Source organism: Pelobates fuscus, chromosome 5, assembly GCF_036172605.1.
Source record: "Pelobates fuscus isolate aPelFus1 chromosome 5, aPelFus1.pri, whole genome shotgun sequence".
NCBI lineage: Eukaryota > Metazoa > Chordata > Amphibia > Anura > Pelobatidae > Pelobates > Pelobates fuscus.
In genome coordinates, this window is record NC_086321.1 from 378,849,003 (window position 1) to 378,867,859 (window position 18,857).

Sequence of the window (18,857 nt, forward strand, 5' to 3'; positions counted from 1 at the left end):
TGTTTTGTTTCTGTTTTCTATTTCATTTTTTGAGGGATGGGTACTTGTGATGTTGCAGACAGGTGGCCTTATTCATTAGTTAATTAGTTATGTAAGTGTGTACAAATCAATGGATTCGCTCACTGCAAAGTTAGACATCATTAGAGCTACGGCCAAAACATTCTATTCATTTGTGACTATCCAGAAACTCTGGCCCAATAAAATGCAGCCTTTTAATTGCATCTTGTACAGAGTTGCATGATGATTCTTCATTACTGGAATTGTTCAGTTTCAATCTAAAAAGCGACTTGTCTGGAAATCAAAATCCGCGTGGTCAAATTCGGGCTAAGACAGCCAGTAAGCTATTCTGACAAATATGTTTCACTTTTTAATTCAGCCTTAAGTGAATCGGCACCCAATATGACAAACAAGTTATTGTTTGATTTTTTTTCAGGCTTTTTATTTCCAAGCACTAACCGTTCACAAAATGTTTTGTTGCATTATGGAGTTAAGGATCTCCTGCTACACCGGCTGCGCAGTATCTCTGTCCCCAGATGGGCTATCAGATTACCGTTTCAGATAGATGATGCTAATCCTATTAAGCTTGAGTCCAATAAATCCTCAGCCTCACAGTTCGAGAGTGTCATTATTGTCCCAGAGGAGAGCGTGCATGAAGAGGACGACAGCAGCTCGGCAGACGTTATTGGGGCTGGACATGTAAAATCCCTGGATAAGGTAAGTGATACCAAGGAGACGGGAAATCAATGTATGGATCCCAAGATATACTTGGGGTATACACTCCAGATTTTGTAGACTGCATCTCCCATGATGCTTTGCCAGTATTATGGGAATTGTAGTTCAGAACATCTGGAGTGCAGAAGGTTGCCAACCCCGATACTGGCCCAAACACTGGCATAGATTAATTGCATGTCCTAGGCCCAAACACTGGCATAGATTAATTGCATGTCCTAGGCCCAAACACTGGCATAGATTAATTGCATGTCCTAGGCCCAAACACTGGCATAGATTAATTGCATGTCCTAGGCCCAAACACTGGCATAGATTAATTGCATGTCCTAGGCCCAAACACTGGCATAGATTAATTGCATGTCCTAGGCCCAAACACTGGCATAGATTAATTGCATGTCCTAGGCCCAAACACTGGCATAGATTATCTACATACCAACACAATCAATAATAGTAACTCATGATCTCTTCTCGCAGAGAGATGGGGGGTTTACAATTGTGTACATAGATTCATACTGCGATTAATTGTGTGCTGATTGGTTTAGGGCAGAATCGGTTTGGCCTCAACTTACAAAGTAGTTTAACAAAAGTCAAACCGGGTTATTCACCAGGTAAAATACTGTGTAATAGATGGACCCGGGGAATTCAAATATTGGGACAAAAAACCTGAGCTGGAAAAAAAGAATTAAAAAATCTGTCGCAGTTATTTTTCCATTTTTGTTCTAATTTTGGTTAATTTCCTCGTCAATTCTCTGCGATTCTGGCTGAGTGAATAAAACTTTCAATGTTTGCTAAAGGAGAAACATATCATGTGACGGCCAAGCCGTGGTGACCCTGTAGTGACATCATTTACTTGTGTACACGGGACGTCTTGCGCACAGGTTCTCCTACAGGACAGAAAGATCTAGATATTCCCAAAACAATGCATTTAGGGATTGGTGTCACCAATAAGCCTCTTTAGATGGCAATCCCTTGCTTGCTTCAGCAAAACCTTTTCTTTAATCCCATCAGAAGCCATCCAGCCACAAGCACAATCAGAGTGATATCCATCTGAGGCTTAGAACAGACATAATACAAGGGAGACATAAAGCGGTAATGTACTAAGAGAAATCTACATAACGCATCACAGCAATTTATTAAACATCTCTCTCCTTACTGACCTTGGAAGGAAGGCTTGATTGGTTGATACTGCCGGGAAATGAACATGCAGTATCAACAGGTATTAGCATTTGCTAAGGGAACAGGGATACAGCACCCAGATCACTTCAACGAGAAGACGTGGTCTGGGTGCCAATACTGACCCTTAAAGTTAACTCCACTGAGCTAATCTACCAGGAAGTAGCAGGACATGTTGTCTGATTGACAGCCAAGGGGGTGTGACAATGTTACTTTATTAGTGAGTCCATTTCTATTGAACTCTGCATTTTTTTTATTTCACACATAAAGCATTTCAGCAAGCTAAAGTGTTTTTGGGGTCTGGAGTGACTGTTTAATGATGGAGAGGGTTAACTGCTCAGGTTGTGATACCATGCGCGTTTTTGGTTTTATATTTATTTATTAAACTTTTCATCTGCCTACGTTTCGCAGATCCATTTGCAGTTCTTCGTAATACACTGTTTAATCAATGAGTCACTAAGTATTATTAAAACCCAACATGGAGCACATGGAGATTTGCAAATGCAAGATAAAAAGCCCTGGGTCATAAAAATAACAAGCACAAGAGCCAATTATTTAAAGTGACAGAGAGAACAGAGTATTTAGTGTATAGGACTAATTAATAGTAAACCGCAAAACCTATACAGGATACAGCCCATGAGCCTAGTCAGTGTATTATTACAGTTCAGTGTAGTGGTTATGGTGCTATGTGGTGTTGTCCCCTGGTTTTCTGTATAACTAGTTTGGAGAGGTTTCCCAACCTCCTCTGCAGTTACAGCTAAAGCAAAAAATGATGTGTAGGCCAAGAGCACCGGGGATGAGCTAGATGGATGCAGGTTAGCCCAGGACTCTCAGCCTACATGGCCTCCGAGGTGAGTGGGAGATATTCGATTTTATCCAGAAAAGTGGGAATTTAGAGATGGATTCCGGATACGCAGGAGTTTAGGGATAGAGTCTATGGCGGTGGGGTTATGGATAGAGTCCGGAAAAGTAGGAGTTTAGAGAAAGAGCCAGGGAATTTGGGAGTTTAGGGACAGAGTCCTTAAAGGTAAGGTAAGGGAACGTGATGGAGATTTTTAAGGAGGTAGAATGGGATAAATTTTTCATTTGGAAACGGTGCAGGAATGGGGTATCGTTATGGTATGGTGAAGAAATTACTTAAGGGAGTGGATGAAGTAGTGCTACTACAAAGTGGAGGGATGATTGGTGAGAAAAGAAGGCAGGAATGGACAGCAATACAGGAAGCTGTTAGAATGGGATCTGGGAAGAGAGAATAAAAGAATGAATGAAAGAAAGTGTAATGAGAGGTGACATGTCATGGGTTTTGGACCTCGATGATCTAACAGGATGGGATATGGACCTCAGTGATCTGAGTGAATGGGATATGGACCTTGGTGATCTGAGAAGATGGGATATGGACCTTAGTGATCTGAGAGGATGGGATTTTTACCTTGATGATCGGAGAGGATGGGATTTGGACCATAGTGATGTGAGAGGATGGAATATGGACCTCGGTGATCTGAGAGAATGGGATATGGACCTCAGTGATCTGAGAGGATGAGATTTGGACCTCAGTGATCTGAGAGGATGAGATTTGGACCTCAGTAATCTGAGTGGATGGGGGTTGGACCTCAGTGATCTGAGAGGATGGGATATGGACCTCAATGATCTGAAAGGATGAGATTTGGACCTCGGTGATCTGAGAGAATGGGATTTGGACCTGAATGAGGTGAGTTGGTAGGGAGTGATGTGAAGTTATGGGAAAGATGATGATGTGAGAAGATGTGGACATGGAACTGAGCTAAGATGGAGGTGTCTCTCTCTATGCTGACTGCCAGGTGTAATGGGTGGAGCTTATAGCAATGATTGACAGGGAGCTAAGATGGAGGCGGCTCTTTCTATACTGACTGCCAGGTGTAATGGGCGGAGCTTATAACAATGACTGACAGGGAGCTAAGATGGAGGTGGCTCTCTCTATACTGACTGCCAGGTGTAAAGGGCGGAGCTTATAACATTGACAGGGAGCTAAGATGGAGGCGGCTCTCTCTATACTGACTGCCAGGTGTAAAGGGCGGAGCTTATAACAATGATTGACATGGAGCTAATATGGAGGCGGTTCTCTATACTGACTGCCAGGTGTAAAGGGAGGAGCTTATAACAATGATTGACAGGGAGCTAAGATGGAGGTGGCTCTCTCGATACTGACTGCCAGGTGTAAAGGGCGGAGCTTATAACAGTGACTGACAGGGAGCTAAGATGGAGGTGGCTCTCTATACTGACTGCCAGTTGTAATGGGCGGAGCTTATAACAATGATTGACAGGGAGCTAAGATGGAGGTGGCTCTCTTTACTGACTGCCAGGTGTAATGGGCGGAGCTTATAACAATGACTGACAGGGAGCTAAGATGGAGGTGGCTCTCTCTATACTGACTGCCAGGTGTAAAAGGCGGAGCTTATAACAATGACTGACAGGGAGCTAAGATGGAGGTGGCTCTCTCTATACTGACTGCCAGGTGTAATGGGCGGAGCTTATAACAATGACTGTCAGGGAGCTAAGATGGAGGTGGCTCTCTCTATACTGACTGCCAGGTGTAAAGGGCGGAGCTTATAACAATGATTGACAGGGAGCTAAGATGGAGGTGGCTCTCTCTATACTGACTGCCAGGTGTAAAGGGCGGAGCTTATAACAATGACTGACAGGGAGCTAAGATGGAGGTAGCTCTTCTATACTGACTACCAGGTGTAAAGGGCGGAGCTTATAACAATGATTGACAGGGAGCTAAGATGGAGGTGGCTCTCTCTATACTGACTGCCAGGTGTAAAGGGCGGAGCTTATAACAATGATTGACAGGGAGCTAAGATGGAGGTGGCTCTCTCTATACTGACTGCCAGGTGTAAAGGGCGGAGCTTATAACAATGATTGACAGGGAGCTAAGATGGAGGTGGCTCTCTCTATACTGACTGCCAGGTGTAAAGGGCAGAGCTTATAACAATGATTGACAGGGAGCTAAGATGGAGGTGGCTCTCTCTATACTGACTGCCAGGTGTAAAGGGCAGAGCTTAAAACAATGATTGATGGAGGCGCCCAGTTACAGGATAAAAATGTGTGAATTTCTACATTTAACTTTACTTTTCACGCCTCAACAATAGCTATTTGTTAAATATTGGGATAGATCAATATAATACTAAAAGCCGCGTGAAGGGACAGCTCCCTTTGTATGGGTTAGCGAATTACTAGTTAAAAACCCAAGTGTTCAGCAGAGGAAGTAGATGCAGCGATCTCTGCTTTGAAGAGTAACAAGGCACCGGGACCGGACGGCTTCGATGGCTCCTATTATAAAACTTTTAGGGAAGAACTGGTACCGTATATGGAAGCTTGGTTTAACGAATTGTTAGAGGGAGGTACCCCTGATAGGGACATGTCGCTGGCTGATATTGTTTTATTGCCGAAACCGGGACGGGATCTGTCGTTCCCAGAAAACTTCCGCCCGATCTCTCTTATAAACCACGATTCCAAAATACTAGCGAAAATTCTGTCCGCCAGGATAAACCCAATGCTACCTCGATTGGTTCATCCGGACCAAGTGGGGTTTATACCAAATAGACAACTTTATGAGAATACTAGACGTAATGTAGACCTCATTTGGAGACAAACCATACGGAAAATACCGACGATGCTACTTTTAGGGAAGAACTGGTACCGTATATGGAAGCTTGGTTTAACGAATTGTTAGAGGGAGGTACCCCTGATAGGGACATGTCGCTGGCTGATATTGTTTTATTGCCGAAAAGGCGTTCGACAGGATAAAATGGCCTTATTTATTTGCAATACTAGAGCATTTTGGCTTCCCAGCTCAGTTTACGACGGCGGTACGGGCCATGTACACTAACGTCAGGGCGCGAATTCGCATCTCGGGTGCAAGGATTTAACCATTCAATCTGAGTAACGGTACTAGACAGGGCTGCCCGCTGTCTCCCTTGCTGTTCGCCTTATCATTAGAACCACTCCTTCAGGCAATAAGGAGTAGACGTCGGTGGGCACAGATATGTGGTATCGGCGTTCGCAGACGACGTATTGTTGACTCTGACTGAGCCAAGGGAATCTATAGTGGCGCTGACAGCTTTATTGCAGGACTTTGGTGACTTGACTGGATACAAGGTTAACATGGACAAGTCCAGCGTATTGCCTTTAGGTATGCCGGAGCGGGACGTCACTTACATTGGGGCGACATATAACCTACGCATAGCAAATGATCACATAAAATATCTAGGCATACAATTGACGGCGGATCCTACTCAATTATTTCAACAGAATTATACCCCGCTGATAAGGACATTGATGACGGATATGGAGCAATGGACGGATAAGGCAATCTCTTGGATAGGGAGGATTCACTCTGTGAAAATGAATGTGCTCCCTAGAATCTTGTTTTTATTTCAGGCACTCCCGATTAGAGTAACCAGATCTGACTTGGGTCTACTTCAACAAACAATAGGCAAATTTATATGGCAGAACAAGAAACATAGGGTCTCTCGCAATATTCTCTACCGAGCTAGGGACAGGGGAGGCCTCGGCCTTCCACACCTTCATTTTTATTATGAGGCAGCCCAACTAGCCCAGGTGGCATTGTGGCACTCTCCACCGGAGGAAAGGAGATGGGTGGACCTGGAAGCGTCCCTTACGGGGATGGATATGCCTCAGTTCCTTATGTGGACCCCTAGGGAGCACAGGCCAAACATCGAAGTGTCCTGCCCAGCGATTCTCAATTCATTGAGGATATGGGATATAGCCGCCCCTAAGTACGGCCTGGCGTCTTCCCCCTCCCCGATGACCCCCCTGTTGAGGAACAAGGCATTCCTCCCAGGAATGATGGCCCGAGATTTTAGAGGTATAGAACGGGCTGGGATACAGAGATTGCACCAACTGTATGAGGGGGGGGGGGCGTTTGTTGCGTTCGAGGATTTATGAAACAAGACACCTTTGCGTCCCTTTGACTTTTTTAGATACCTCCAGATTAGAGCTTATGCCCAAGACACTCGGGTTAAACAAGTCGCAAAAACACGGATGACGTTTTACGAAAGAATGTGTGCGAAGGAACAATTCCCGAACAGACTGATTTCGCTTCTTTACTCGCAGTTGTGCAATAACACTTTAGAATGGGGGGGGACTTACATATATAGACCAGTGTGAGGTAGACTTGGGAGAGAAGCTGGAGGGGATAGAGTGCAGGAGATATGTGAGGCAACCGCGCAGTCCTCTATGTGTGTCTCGCTGCAAGAACAATCATATAAGACGCTATTTCGCTGGTATATTACACCGGTAAAGTTGAGCCGTACAGGGAGTGCAGAATTATTAGGCAAGTTGTATTTTTGACATTCAAAAACATAACAAAAACAAATCAGTGACCAATATAGCCACCTTTCTTTGCAAGGACACTCAAAAGCCTGCCATCCATGGATTCTGTCAGTGTTTTGATCTGTTCACCATCAACATTGCGTGCAGCAGCAACCACAGCCTCCCAGACACTGTTCAGAGAGGTGTACTGTTTTCCCTCCTTGTAAATCTCACATTTGATGATGGACCACAGGTTCTCAATGGGGTTCAGATCAGGTGAACAAGGAGGCCATGTCATTAGATTTTCTTCTTTTATACCCTTTCTTGCCAGCCACGCTGTGGAGTACTTGGATGCGTGTGATGGAGCATTGTCCTGCATGAAAATAATGTTTTTCTTGAAGGATGCAGACTTCTTCCTGTACCACTGCTTGAAGAAGGTGTCTTCCAGAAACTGGCAGTAGGACTGGGAGTTGAGCTTGACTCCATCCTCAACCCGAAAAGGCCCCACAAGCTCATCTTTGATGATACCAGCCCAAACCAGTACTCCACCTCCACCTTGCTGGCGTCTGAGTCGGACTGGAGCTCTCTGCCCTTTACCAATCCATCCATCTGGCCCATCAAGACTCACTCTCATTTCATCAGTCCATAAAACCTTAGAAAAATCAGTCTTGAGATATTTCATGGCCCAGTCTTGACGTTTCAGCTTGTGTGTCTTGTTCAGTGGTGGTCGTCTTTCAGCCTTTCTTACCTTGGCCATGTCTCTGAGTATTGCACACCTTGTGCTTTTGGGCACTCCAGTGATGTTGCAGCTCTGAAATATGGCCAAACTGGTGGCAAGTGGCATCTTGGCAGCTGCACGCTTGACTTTTCTCAGTTCATGGGCAGTTAGTTTGCGCCTTGGTTTCTCCACACGCTTCTTGCGACCCTGTTGACTATTTTGAATGAAACGCTTGATTGTTCGATGATCACGCTTCAGAAGCTTTGCAATTTTAAGAGTGCTGCATCCCTCTGCAAGATATCTCACTATTTTTTACTTTTCTGAGCCTGTCAAGTCCTTCTTTTGACCCATTTTGCCAAAGGAAAGGAAGTTGCCTAATAATTATGCACACCTGATATAGGGTGTTGATGTCATTAGACCACACCCCTTCTCATTACAGAGATGCACATCACCTAATATGCTTAATTGGTAGTAGGCTTTCGAGCCTATACAGCTTGGAGTAAGACAACATGCATAAAGAGGATGATGTGGTCAAAATACTAATTTGCCTAATAATTCTGCACTCCCTGTATGAATCAAACCACTACAGACCTATGCTGGCGGGGGTGCGGTCTCAAGGGCACTTATGCTCACATGTGGTGGGAATGCCCAATAGCACAAGTCTTCTGGCGGCGAATTGCGCAACTATTGCGAGATATATTCGAGAGAGAGGTTAAGCTAGACCCTTGGGAGTTCTTGCTATCTAGATCTATGGATAACTGGACAAAAGTGGAACAGATTTTATTACATAAGGTGACCCTAGCTGCTAGGAGAGCTTTAGCACAGGTGTGGCTGCGGAGCGAGGCTCCGGAACTTGCTGTGGTAATCCAGAAGATCAAGGATACTTGTCTCATGGATGACCTCACATCCCGGGTTAGAGGCACGACGACAAAATTCGAAAAAGTTTGGGGCCCGTGGATAGCCAGCGCAGCGAGTGCTTGATGCACACACAAAAGAGCCCCCCCAGGATAGGATTTAATCAATAGGATATGGGATGCTATGAATCCCCCCGCACCCCCCCCCCCACCCCTTCCCTACTTCACTCACTTACTGAACCCCTACTCACCCTTTCCTCTCTTCTTTAACTATCTTTCTTTCTATCGTAAGAAAAGCGCGCAACTGTAGCAACAAAGCCATACTATATGTCACTAAATTGCATTTCGAAGGGATATGGACCTATGCTCCCACGAATGAATGAATACTGATTTATAAGCGTTTAAGATACAGATTTATTAATTCCACACATTAATACACGAAAATGATAAGGCGTGTCCTATCGCCCAAAGTATTGCCTGTATGGTATTCTGTTGCTTCTTTATGTTATATTTGATTTTCTTTCTCTGTCATAAGTTAAAATACCAGGGTGAACGGGAATCAGCTCTGTACTGTTTGTTATACACGTTGCAGGACGCATTGATACAGTGATAGTTCATCAGCTGTGGCAATCTAATGCTTTTAAGGGTTTGCTGTTGAAGTATGATACACAATGTAACGACACCTTACAATGTATTGATGTGCTCTGTTTTTTTTGATGTCCTGTTCTACCTTGGCATAAATAAAGAATTTAAAAAAAATAAAAAATAAAACCCAAGTGACTCTAAATTTATAGCCTGCTCATTGTAAAGAGAAAACCAATTTCTTGGCTATTTTAACCATTCGCAGGGGACACACTCCTGATTTGCAGAAACGGCTGGGAGTGTTGAGGGTAGTGGTGATTTAGCAATAACATTAACTGCATGACCTATTCATAGCTAGTTCTAGAATTGGAATATATAATTTATTCCAAACAGTATTTTATTTACAGCAGCAAATTAACAGAACCACCCCATGCAGAAGCAGAAGGTAATTATTATTATGAATCAGGATGCTTAGGTAAACATTGACTTGTGTTACAATCTCCCCCTAGTATACACAGATTGGTTTTTGGAGCGAGGTACTTTCTCCTGTTAAGGAGAGAAATTGGGTCGTTTCCAGTGGTTTCACTCTCAGGCCAGTCACATGCTACCCGTTGCCTCTCGCGTCCTTGGACTAAGCGGATCAGGTCTGAGCCCAGTTAATGCCCGGGTCAGCAGGAATTAGCACCTCTCAGAAAAACAATTCACATGGAAATAAAACATGGAGCGAAGCAGAGTGATAGAAATCGTGTCATCACGTTGTTTATATTCCATTTTTAATGTGTGAAGATATGCAAATGTAACATCTGATATTAATTTGTAATATCTGCAATATTGTATCATTACGGGGATTATTCACTTACCAGCTAGTCACTGTGCAGAGGACACGACGTTGTAACGTATACGATAATAGTAATGGGGTTCGTCTAAATTGCAGATTACAAGTTCATTAACGTTTCTCTTATGGCTTTTTGTGGCTGTCTGTTATTCTACAAAATCTAAAATTTCCAGAAACTGTGAATTAACTTCAAACTGAGTTCGAAATACCTTGAATTTCCGTTACTGCACACTTGACAGGGTTATTCATGGAAAGCGAGAATGGATAGGAATTCACAGTGAATTTCACATTTAAAGGGACACTATAGTCACCAGAACAACTACAGATTATTGAATTTGTTCTGGTGAGTAGAATCATTACCGTCAGGCTTTTTGCTGTAAACACTGTCTTTTCAGAGAAAATGCAGTGTTTACATTACAGCCAGGCCCGGACTGGCCATCGGGCAAACCGGGCAAATGCCCGGTGGGCCGCGATGGCCATGGGCCGAGGCCGGCAGGAAAGATCAAGAGATCTCTCCTGCCGGCCCATGCAGGGCAGCACCGGCCCCAAGATGGAGTCCTGTCTCCCATCATGGGCCGGAGGGGAGAACGCCGAGCAGCTTCCTCCTCTTCCTCTCGCGAGCTCCGAGATTATCAGAGCGTTGCCATGGTAACCCGTGGCAACGCTCTGAAAAAACAGCGCTCGCGAGAGGGAGAGAAACATGGTCTGTACCCTGCGGGGTACAGACTGAATTACCTGCCGCTGGACCACCTGGGATCGGTGCGTTGCGAGGCCCCAAACCCCCTCACTGGACCACCAGGTATGTGAATGCTTCCTCTCTCCCCTGCCAAGTTAAAAGGGAGGGAGTAAATGGTATTATTTTTTTTTTTTAATAAATTAATAATGTGAAGAAGTTGAGTGTTGGGCCAAGCCAATTGAAGGTCTCCCCAATGATGTACAAATTTTGGTGAACAAAATCGTATATGGCCATATCATCCACTATATACACCCCCCTCACATACACATACACACACTACACACACACACACACACACACTGCACCCCCTGCACTAACACACAAACTGCACTAACACACTACACACACTGCACAAACACACTGCACCCCCTGCACTAACACACAAACACACTACACAAACTGCACTTACACACTGCACTAACACACTACACACACTGCACAAACACACTGCACCCCCTGCACTAACAAACACACTGCACCCCCTGCACTAACACACAAACACACTACACAAACTGCACTAACACACTGCACTAACACACTACACACACTGCACAAACACACTGCACCCCCTGCACTAACAAACACACTGCACCCCCTGCACTAACACACAAACACTACACAAACTGCACTAACACACTGCACTAACACACTACACACACTGCACAAACACACTGCACCCCCTGCACTAACAAACACACTGCAGCCACCTGCACTAACACACAAACACACTACACAAACTGCACTAACACACTGCACTAACACACTACACACACTGCACAAACACACTGCACCCCCTGCACTAACAAACACACTGCACCCCCTGCACAAACACACTGCAGCCCCTTGCACTAACACACAAACACATTACACAAACTGCACTAACACACTGAACTAACACACTACACACACTGCACAAACACACTGCACCCCCTGCACTAACAAACACACTGCACCCCCTACACTAACACACAAACATACTGCTCCCCTACACGAACACACTACACACACCGCACCCCCTGCACTAACACACAAACATACTGCCCCCTGCACTAACACACAAACATACTGCACCCCCTGCACTAGCACACACACTACACACACTGTACCCCCTGCACTCACACAAACATACTGCTCAACTGCACTAACACACAGCACCCCCTGCACTTACACACAGACACACTAAACACACTCTATCCCCCTATATACACACTACAGCCCCTGCATTAACACACGGCACACACTCTATAGCCCTATATCCACACTACACCTCCTGCACTAACACACAAACACACTACACAAACTGCACTAACACACTGCACTAACACACTACACACACTGCACAAACACACTGCACCCCCTGTACTAACAAACACACTGCACCCCCTGCACAAACACACTGCAGCCCCTTGCACTAACACACAAACACATTACACAAACTGCACTAACACACTGAACTAACACACTACACACACTGCACAAACACACTGCACCCCCTGCACTAACAAACACACTGCACCCCCTACACTAACACACAAACATACTGCTCCCCTACACGAACACACTACACACACCGCACCCCCTGCACTAACACACAAACATACTGCCCCCTGCACTAACACACAAACATACTGCACCCCCTGCACTAGCACACACACTACACACACTGTACCCCCTGCACTCACACAAACATACTGCTCAACTGCACTAACACACAGCACCCCCTGCACTTACACACAGACACACTAAACACACTCTATCCCCCTATATACACACTACAGCCCCTGCATTAACACACGGCACACACTCTATAGCCCTATATCCACACTACACCTCCTGCACTTACACACAAACACACTTCACACACTCTCTATACCCCTTATATACACACTATACCCCCGGCACTCACATACACATTCTATACCCCCTAAACATACATTACACTCCCTGCACTTTTATGCGTTATGACCCTTTAAACACACATTACACCTCCTGCATGCAAACACAGTAATTTATATCCCCTATAAATACATATTCCGCACCCCCTGTACACACTACACCACCTATGCATACATCACTGCACCTACACACATGTGCTGTACAGCTCCTATATGCATACACACACTAGAGCCCCTAGATACACTCACAAACACACAGTACAGCTCTTTACATGCACACACTACATCCACTAGGCCAGCACACTCCACAGGCCCTATATAAATACACATACTTTACAACCCAGAAACACAGACTGCAGTCCCTAGCCACATGCAGTACGCCACAAACAGACCCATTTACACACAATACAACACAAAAAGTCTGTTCTACACACATGCAACCTCCAAACATATACAACACCACAGGGAACATCCCCACACATGCACAACACTTTAACAGCCCTGTTCCTGTTTTGATCTCTGGTATCCCACTATTGAGGACACCAGAGACAAATCGCAAGCAAACACAGCGCATGCTTGCGCCCCAAAAGAAACAACATGGCATTAACTTCCATCTCAAAACACTGGATGCTCTGGAGAAGCGTGACATTAACATACTCATTTGGTGGTGGTGACATGACATGCCCCCTTTCTGACCCCGCCCCTAATAGTGGGCTGCTCTGCCTTTAATTGCCCGGGCTGAATTTTTGTCCCAGTCCGGCCCTGATTACAGCCTAGTGATAACTTCACTGGCCACTCCTTAGATGGCTGTTAGAGATCCTTCCTGGGTCATGGCTGCCTAAAATGCATCCAAACATTCAGTATCTCCTCCCTCTGCATGCATTCATTGATTAGATTCATCTCTATGAGGAGATGCTGATTGGCCAGGGCTGTGTTTGAATCATGCTGGCTCTGCCCATGATCTGCCTCCTTGTCAGTCTCAGCCAATCCTATGGAGAATAATTGTGATTGGATCAGGCTACCACTTCTAATGATGTCAGCAAACTGCTTTTTTTTCTGAGACAAACAGCATGCAGAGTTACAGCTTCAGGCTTGAATACAGTAAGATTTTGCTATATTTATGGAGGCATGAGGGGCCCAGGGGGGCTAGATGGTGGTTTTAACACTATAGAGTCAGGAATACATGTTTGTGTTCCTGACTCTGTAGTGGTCCTTTAAGGCTAAACTAGAACTAGAAACCTTTTTCCAACTCAGATCTGCTTCCAGTTTGCATACTTTGACCTTAAATTGTAAATCTACTTTGAATACCTGGTAATTACTGTACTATTACTGTAAAATAGCCACTTAGGAAGTGTGTTTTTTTTTTTTTATGTACCATAATTCTATGCTTAGGGAGTAAAACCAGCTGTGTTTCTGCCTTAGACAAAAGATAAATGTGAATTGAAATAGCTCACTTAGAACAAAATATCAGAGAGAATATTTCTCCTACTACCCCCAATACAATGTTTATATTCTTGTTGTTATACAAATATGTAAAACTTTAATAAAAATTATTTGAAAAGAATATTTCTCCTCACCTGAATGCCTGCCGACAATCGGTTCTCTCCTTTATTTTGACAGGTGTCTTTTTAACTTCCCCAGTTGGGTGGCTCCATCAGGCTCCACACCCAGTGACTGCCAGACACCGAGGATTAAACAGAGGTCACCTACACCATGAACCTCGAACCCGCCAAAGCGGATATCAAATCAGCCACCCGAGTAACAGGGGGCCCTGCCACCCCCAGGAAAGGACCCCCAAAATTCAAACAACGGCAAACTAGGCAGTTCAAAAGCAAACCTCCAAAGAAAGGTGTACAAGGGTAAGTAATGAGCTATGCTTGTTGTATGCCAATGGTTCTCAGACCAGCCAGAAGGAACCACCAGTACTCTGATTACCCATTTCTATCCTTTACACTTTGCCCATTACTTCTGGCAGGGAGAACAGAGCTACAATCGTTGGCCTTATGGCACACATATTAGGCTGTAATCAGTGCCTAATCAGAGCTCAAATCAGTGTCAGAGGGTGCCAGGATATCATACATTAATCACTGCTCATAGAGTGTTAAGGAGTCACAGTGACCCCATACACAGCACACACAGGTTAGATGTGGAATATCGGTCCATATTAACACGGTGCATACATACAGAAAGGTGAAATGGCAATAGAGTAGTCAGAATCAAGTCAGGGTTACAGAATACATTATTTCGATATGTTTAGATGAGTCGAACTACGTTATTTAATCCTAAAATTTGACAATCTTGAAATTTGAAAATGATGGTTGGAGCCGCACTCAATCCCAGCAGCCACACGGTGCTCCGCAGCAGGACCAGCAATCCCACAACGACAAGGCAACCAAGAAATTCCCCAGGCACGCAAAGTGTTAAAGCCACAGGCAGTTTTAAAGAAACAAAAAAAGAACAGCAACGTTTTGACCTCCTAAGAGGTCTTTTTCAAGCTAACAGCTTGAAAAATACCTCTCTTAGCTTGAAAAAGACCTTTTAGGAGGTCGAAACGTTGCTGGTCTTTTTTTGTTTCATTAAAACTGCCTGCGGCTTTAACACTTTGAGTGCCTGGGGAATTTCTTGGTTGCAATATCTTGAAATTCCTGAATTGGAACGTTAGTGAAAAATTTCATCAGTATCTAACACGTCTCTCTTCATCCTCAGGTTTGGAGATGATATACCCGGCATGGAGGGTCTAGGAACAGGTAATTCCAGCCTCCCGTTTGTCAGCTCACCAATAACTTACTGTTTACAGAGGAGGATGGATGGGGTGGGGGGAAATCAGTGTATTGTACTCTAGATATACATTAAAGGATCGTACCCACCATATTCCACGGTAATGGATGATGGCAGGAGTACCCTGGGCACAGGTCCCCGGTAATGCTGGTTTGCCCCGTTACTTGGGACCTGCCGGTTTCAGAAGCACCCTGCCACTGTTGTGACATGCATCCAGCTTCTACAGAAGCCACAGTCGTCATCGTTGATTGACTGAGAGCGTCAGCTGACCACTCTCAGCCAATGACTCACATTCTGTGTAAAGAACATTGCACAGATTTGACATTAGTCAACCCGAAACTCCATTTCCAGGCTGGCTTACGGCAGATAGGTTAAACGCAGAATGTGCTGTATTTCATCACAAAACGCTGCACATACAGACTCCAGGCACCATAACCACTTCAAATCATTGAAGGCACTGTGATTTGAAGTGGTGATGGTGCCTGTAATACTTTGTCAGAACATCAGCAGAATCATTTAAGAGATTATGGTTTACTCCATATAAACATCATAAGTACACAAAGAGCCGCTGAAATCTAAAAATCATGCTGGCACGAGAGAGAAAGACTTACAAAAGATGGATTTGCAACCCTCACGCCATGGATAAATGGCGTGTACTTTTTTATAATAAGTCATTTAATGCAGAGCTGCACCTCCACACAGTGAGAGCATGCATGGTGCCTCGGTCAGACGTTTTGTAAGACCTACAGTGCCAGACTGGATTTTGGAAACAATAGAGAGGATCCTATAAGGGTCATTCTATTATCATAGCATTGTAAGAACTTCACTACCCAACACTCCTTCACCCATAGAGCACCGCTAATCGTCTTATTGAACAAAGTATTATGTCTCCGGTGAGAGAACTATGATGTGCGCACCCGATGATCATCAGGTGTAAAAACAATGATACATTTTCTATAAATCAATCGATCACTCAAAGGCTCTGTCAAAGTATTGTTTGCTTCTACAGAGTAGAAAGGGGACAATCACTTTAATAACTGGCTATTGTAATGTTATTGAGCCCTATAGTCACATGAATGATATACCATGTTATGAATGATATACAGGGTTACAGTGATTAGCAGAGTGAGGTGTCAGACCGGCAATATTAGAATATCAAATGACTGCATTGTAACAGCTGTGATTTTTCTCTCTGCAGACATCACCGTTATCTGCCCCTGGGAAGCCTTCAACCACTTGGAGCTGCACGAGCTGGCCCAGTATGGCATTATCTAGAGAATCCCCGGTTCTGTCCTTACCCACGCCTGTTTCTTGGTTCTATAAATACAAGGAGATGTAGTGTGTGTAAGGCTCCGCGCAAGTCAAAAGCAACCAACTCTGTTGTTCTTCTTCTGAAGTCCATGGGGGTCCCCTGCTCTGGTCCAGACAGATCAACTACACACATCTCAGCTGTCTCACCAACATACACACTCCTGTGACGCAGGCCTGCGGGCCCCTCTAGCTAATAGATGATTAAAGGAACCCTTAAGTGTCAATAACACAAACTTGTATTCCTGACACTATAGTGTTACATTAACTATGTAGGTTCCGGCCCCGCATAGAAAAGGTCCATTTACTCACCCTTTCTCTCACAGTGTACCGGTCTCGCTGCGACTGGCTCCGCCTTCATGGCTGAGATCATAATCCAGTAGTGGTTCTGCTGACCATAGTGTCCCACTGTCCCTTTATTGTTTAAATCCCTTGCTCTGGTCCAGACAGATTGAATGCACTCCATCCCTAGGGGCACCCGCTCAACTTTTGGAGTCATGCGACCATACTGTTTACTATACTTACAATCTTTTTACTCACTTTTAGTGACCTGCTCGTTACACTTTCCGCAATTGTCTAGGGAAGTTCTAAAACCATCATCTTCCTATACATCGTCTCCCCAACTGTCCTTCTCTCCTCCTACGAGGGTCATTAGAAGTGTCAACAAATGATTCAACCTGGGATTAGCTTAAAATGTGCGTTTCGTTAGAGTTAGTGAATAAACAAGTAGCTGGGCAATGAGGTTTTAAACAATCTATACTTTATATCCCCTATTCACTACTTGCCCATTGCTGTATAAGTTCTCTGCTCCCCGTTCCCACCCAAATTTTAATCCTTGTACATATTCCCATGTGTCCGTGCGCCTCCTCCCCCTCCCAGATTATAAATCACCTGTAATCTGCATCTAATCCTTGCTGCACGACTGTTTTATAAGATATAATATCACGTGTTGGTTAAATCCTGCAGATAAGAAACACTGCTGATAAATAAAAACACTGTGGTACAAACCGTCTACAATCCTTTCCGTTTTACATTTGCTCCGTATGATGTGAATTGAGCAAGGCTGGGTATTAAGAAAGTGATATTTCACGGGAAGGGCAGTACAAATAGTGTTACATTGTATAACGCAGGCTTCCCCAAACTCCGGCCCTTCAGATGTTGCCGAGCTACAACTCCCATCATTCTCAGCCTTTCATTCATAGAATCATGGGAGTTGTAGTTCAGCAACATCTGGAGGGCCGGCGTTTGGGGAAGCCTGGTATAACGGAATAGAAACGGCTGTATGTTCTTGGCCCAGTCACGTCAGCTGCAGGGGATAGGATGATGTACCGAAGGATAAGTCTCAGGCCCTGCTTATTGGGCCTCAGTGTCCACAGTGGGGGAATCATAAAAAAAAAAAAAAAAAAACTTAAGTCATAGATTATCTTAAAAAATAAAACAGTAAAATAAAACAGTAAAAGAGAGAGACACACACACACACACACAAAAAAAATAATAAAAGAAATTTAAAAAGTGATAATTTAAAAAGGGTTTCACCCTATGAAATATCTGAAACCACAGACATGAGCTGCGTCATTCTTATAGACGTGCGTCCAGCGTATTGCGCGGAGTAAGTACATTCACAGACAGACACCGTGTATTCCTGACATGCCGTATCGGTGTGACGCACTTAAAAGGAGACGCAATTTAAACATGCTAGTTTTAAAATGAACATAAAAGATGTTCAATAATAATAATACCGTAATAATAATAATAGGAATTACAGTCCAGAGCATTGTGAATATAGGAAGTATAATTATATATTTTATTTTTTATTATTAATTTTGCCTATTAGTCGTGGGTAAGCTACCTTTATACATTCCTCAGATCTACATTAAAAGGGCACATATACCCAATGCAGTTAATACTTCGATACCCAATATAACCACATCTGATA

The 18,857-nt window shown here is 44.2% G+C and overlaps 1 protein-coding gene across 2 annotated transcripts; it reads left to right on the forward strand.

Moving 5' to 3' along the window:
- The first annotated feature begins 605 nt into the window (after window positions 1-605).
- LOC134611941 (retinal rod rhodopsin-sensitive cGMP 3',5'-cyclic phosphodiesterase subunit gamma) lies at window positions 606-18,273 on the forward strand. 2 transcript variants are annotated; one of them, XM_063456289.1, is made up of 4 exons: window positions 606-714; window positions 14,456-14,694; window positions 15,542-15,582; window positions 16,812-18,273. In XM_063456289.1, the coding sequence occupies exons 2-4, from the start codon at window positions 14,549-14,551 to the stop codon at window positions 16,886-16,888; spliced, it is 264 nt and encodes an 87-aa protein (XP_063312359.1). In that variant the 5' UTR covers window positions 606-714; window positions 14,456-14,548; the 3' UTR covers window positions 16,889-18,273. The 2 variants fall into 2 exon arrangements, with proteins under 2 accessions (XP_063312359.1, XP_063312360.1); XM_063456290.1 differs by having other exon boundaries at window positions 612-714; window positions 14,477-14,694.
- Window positions 18,274-18,857: the final 584 nt, after the last annotated feature.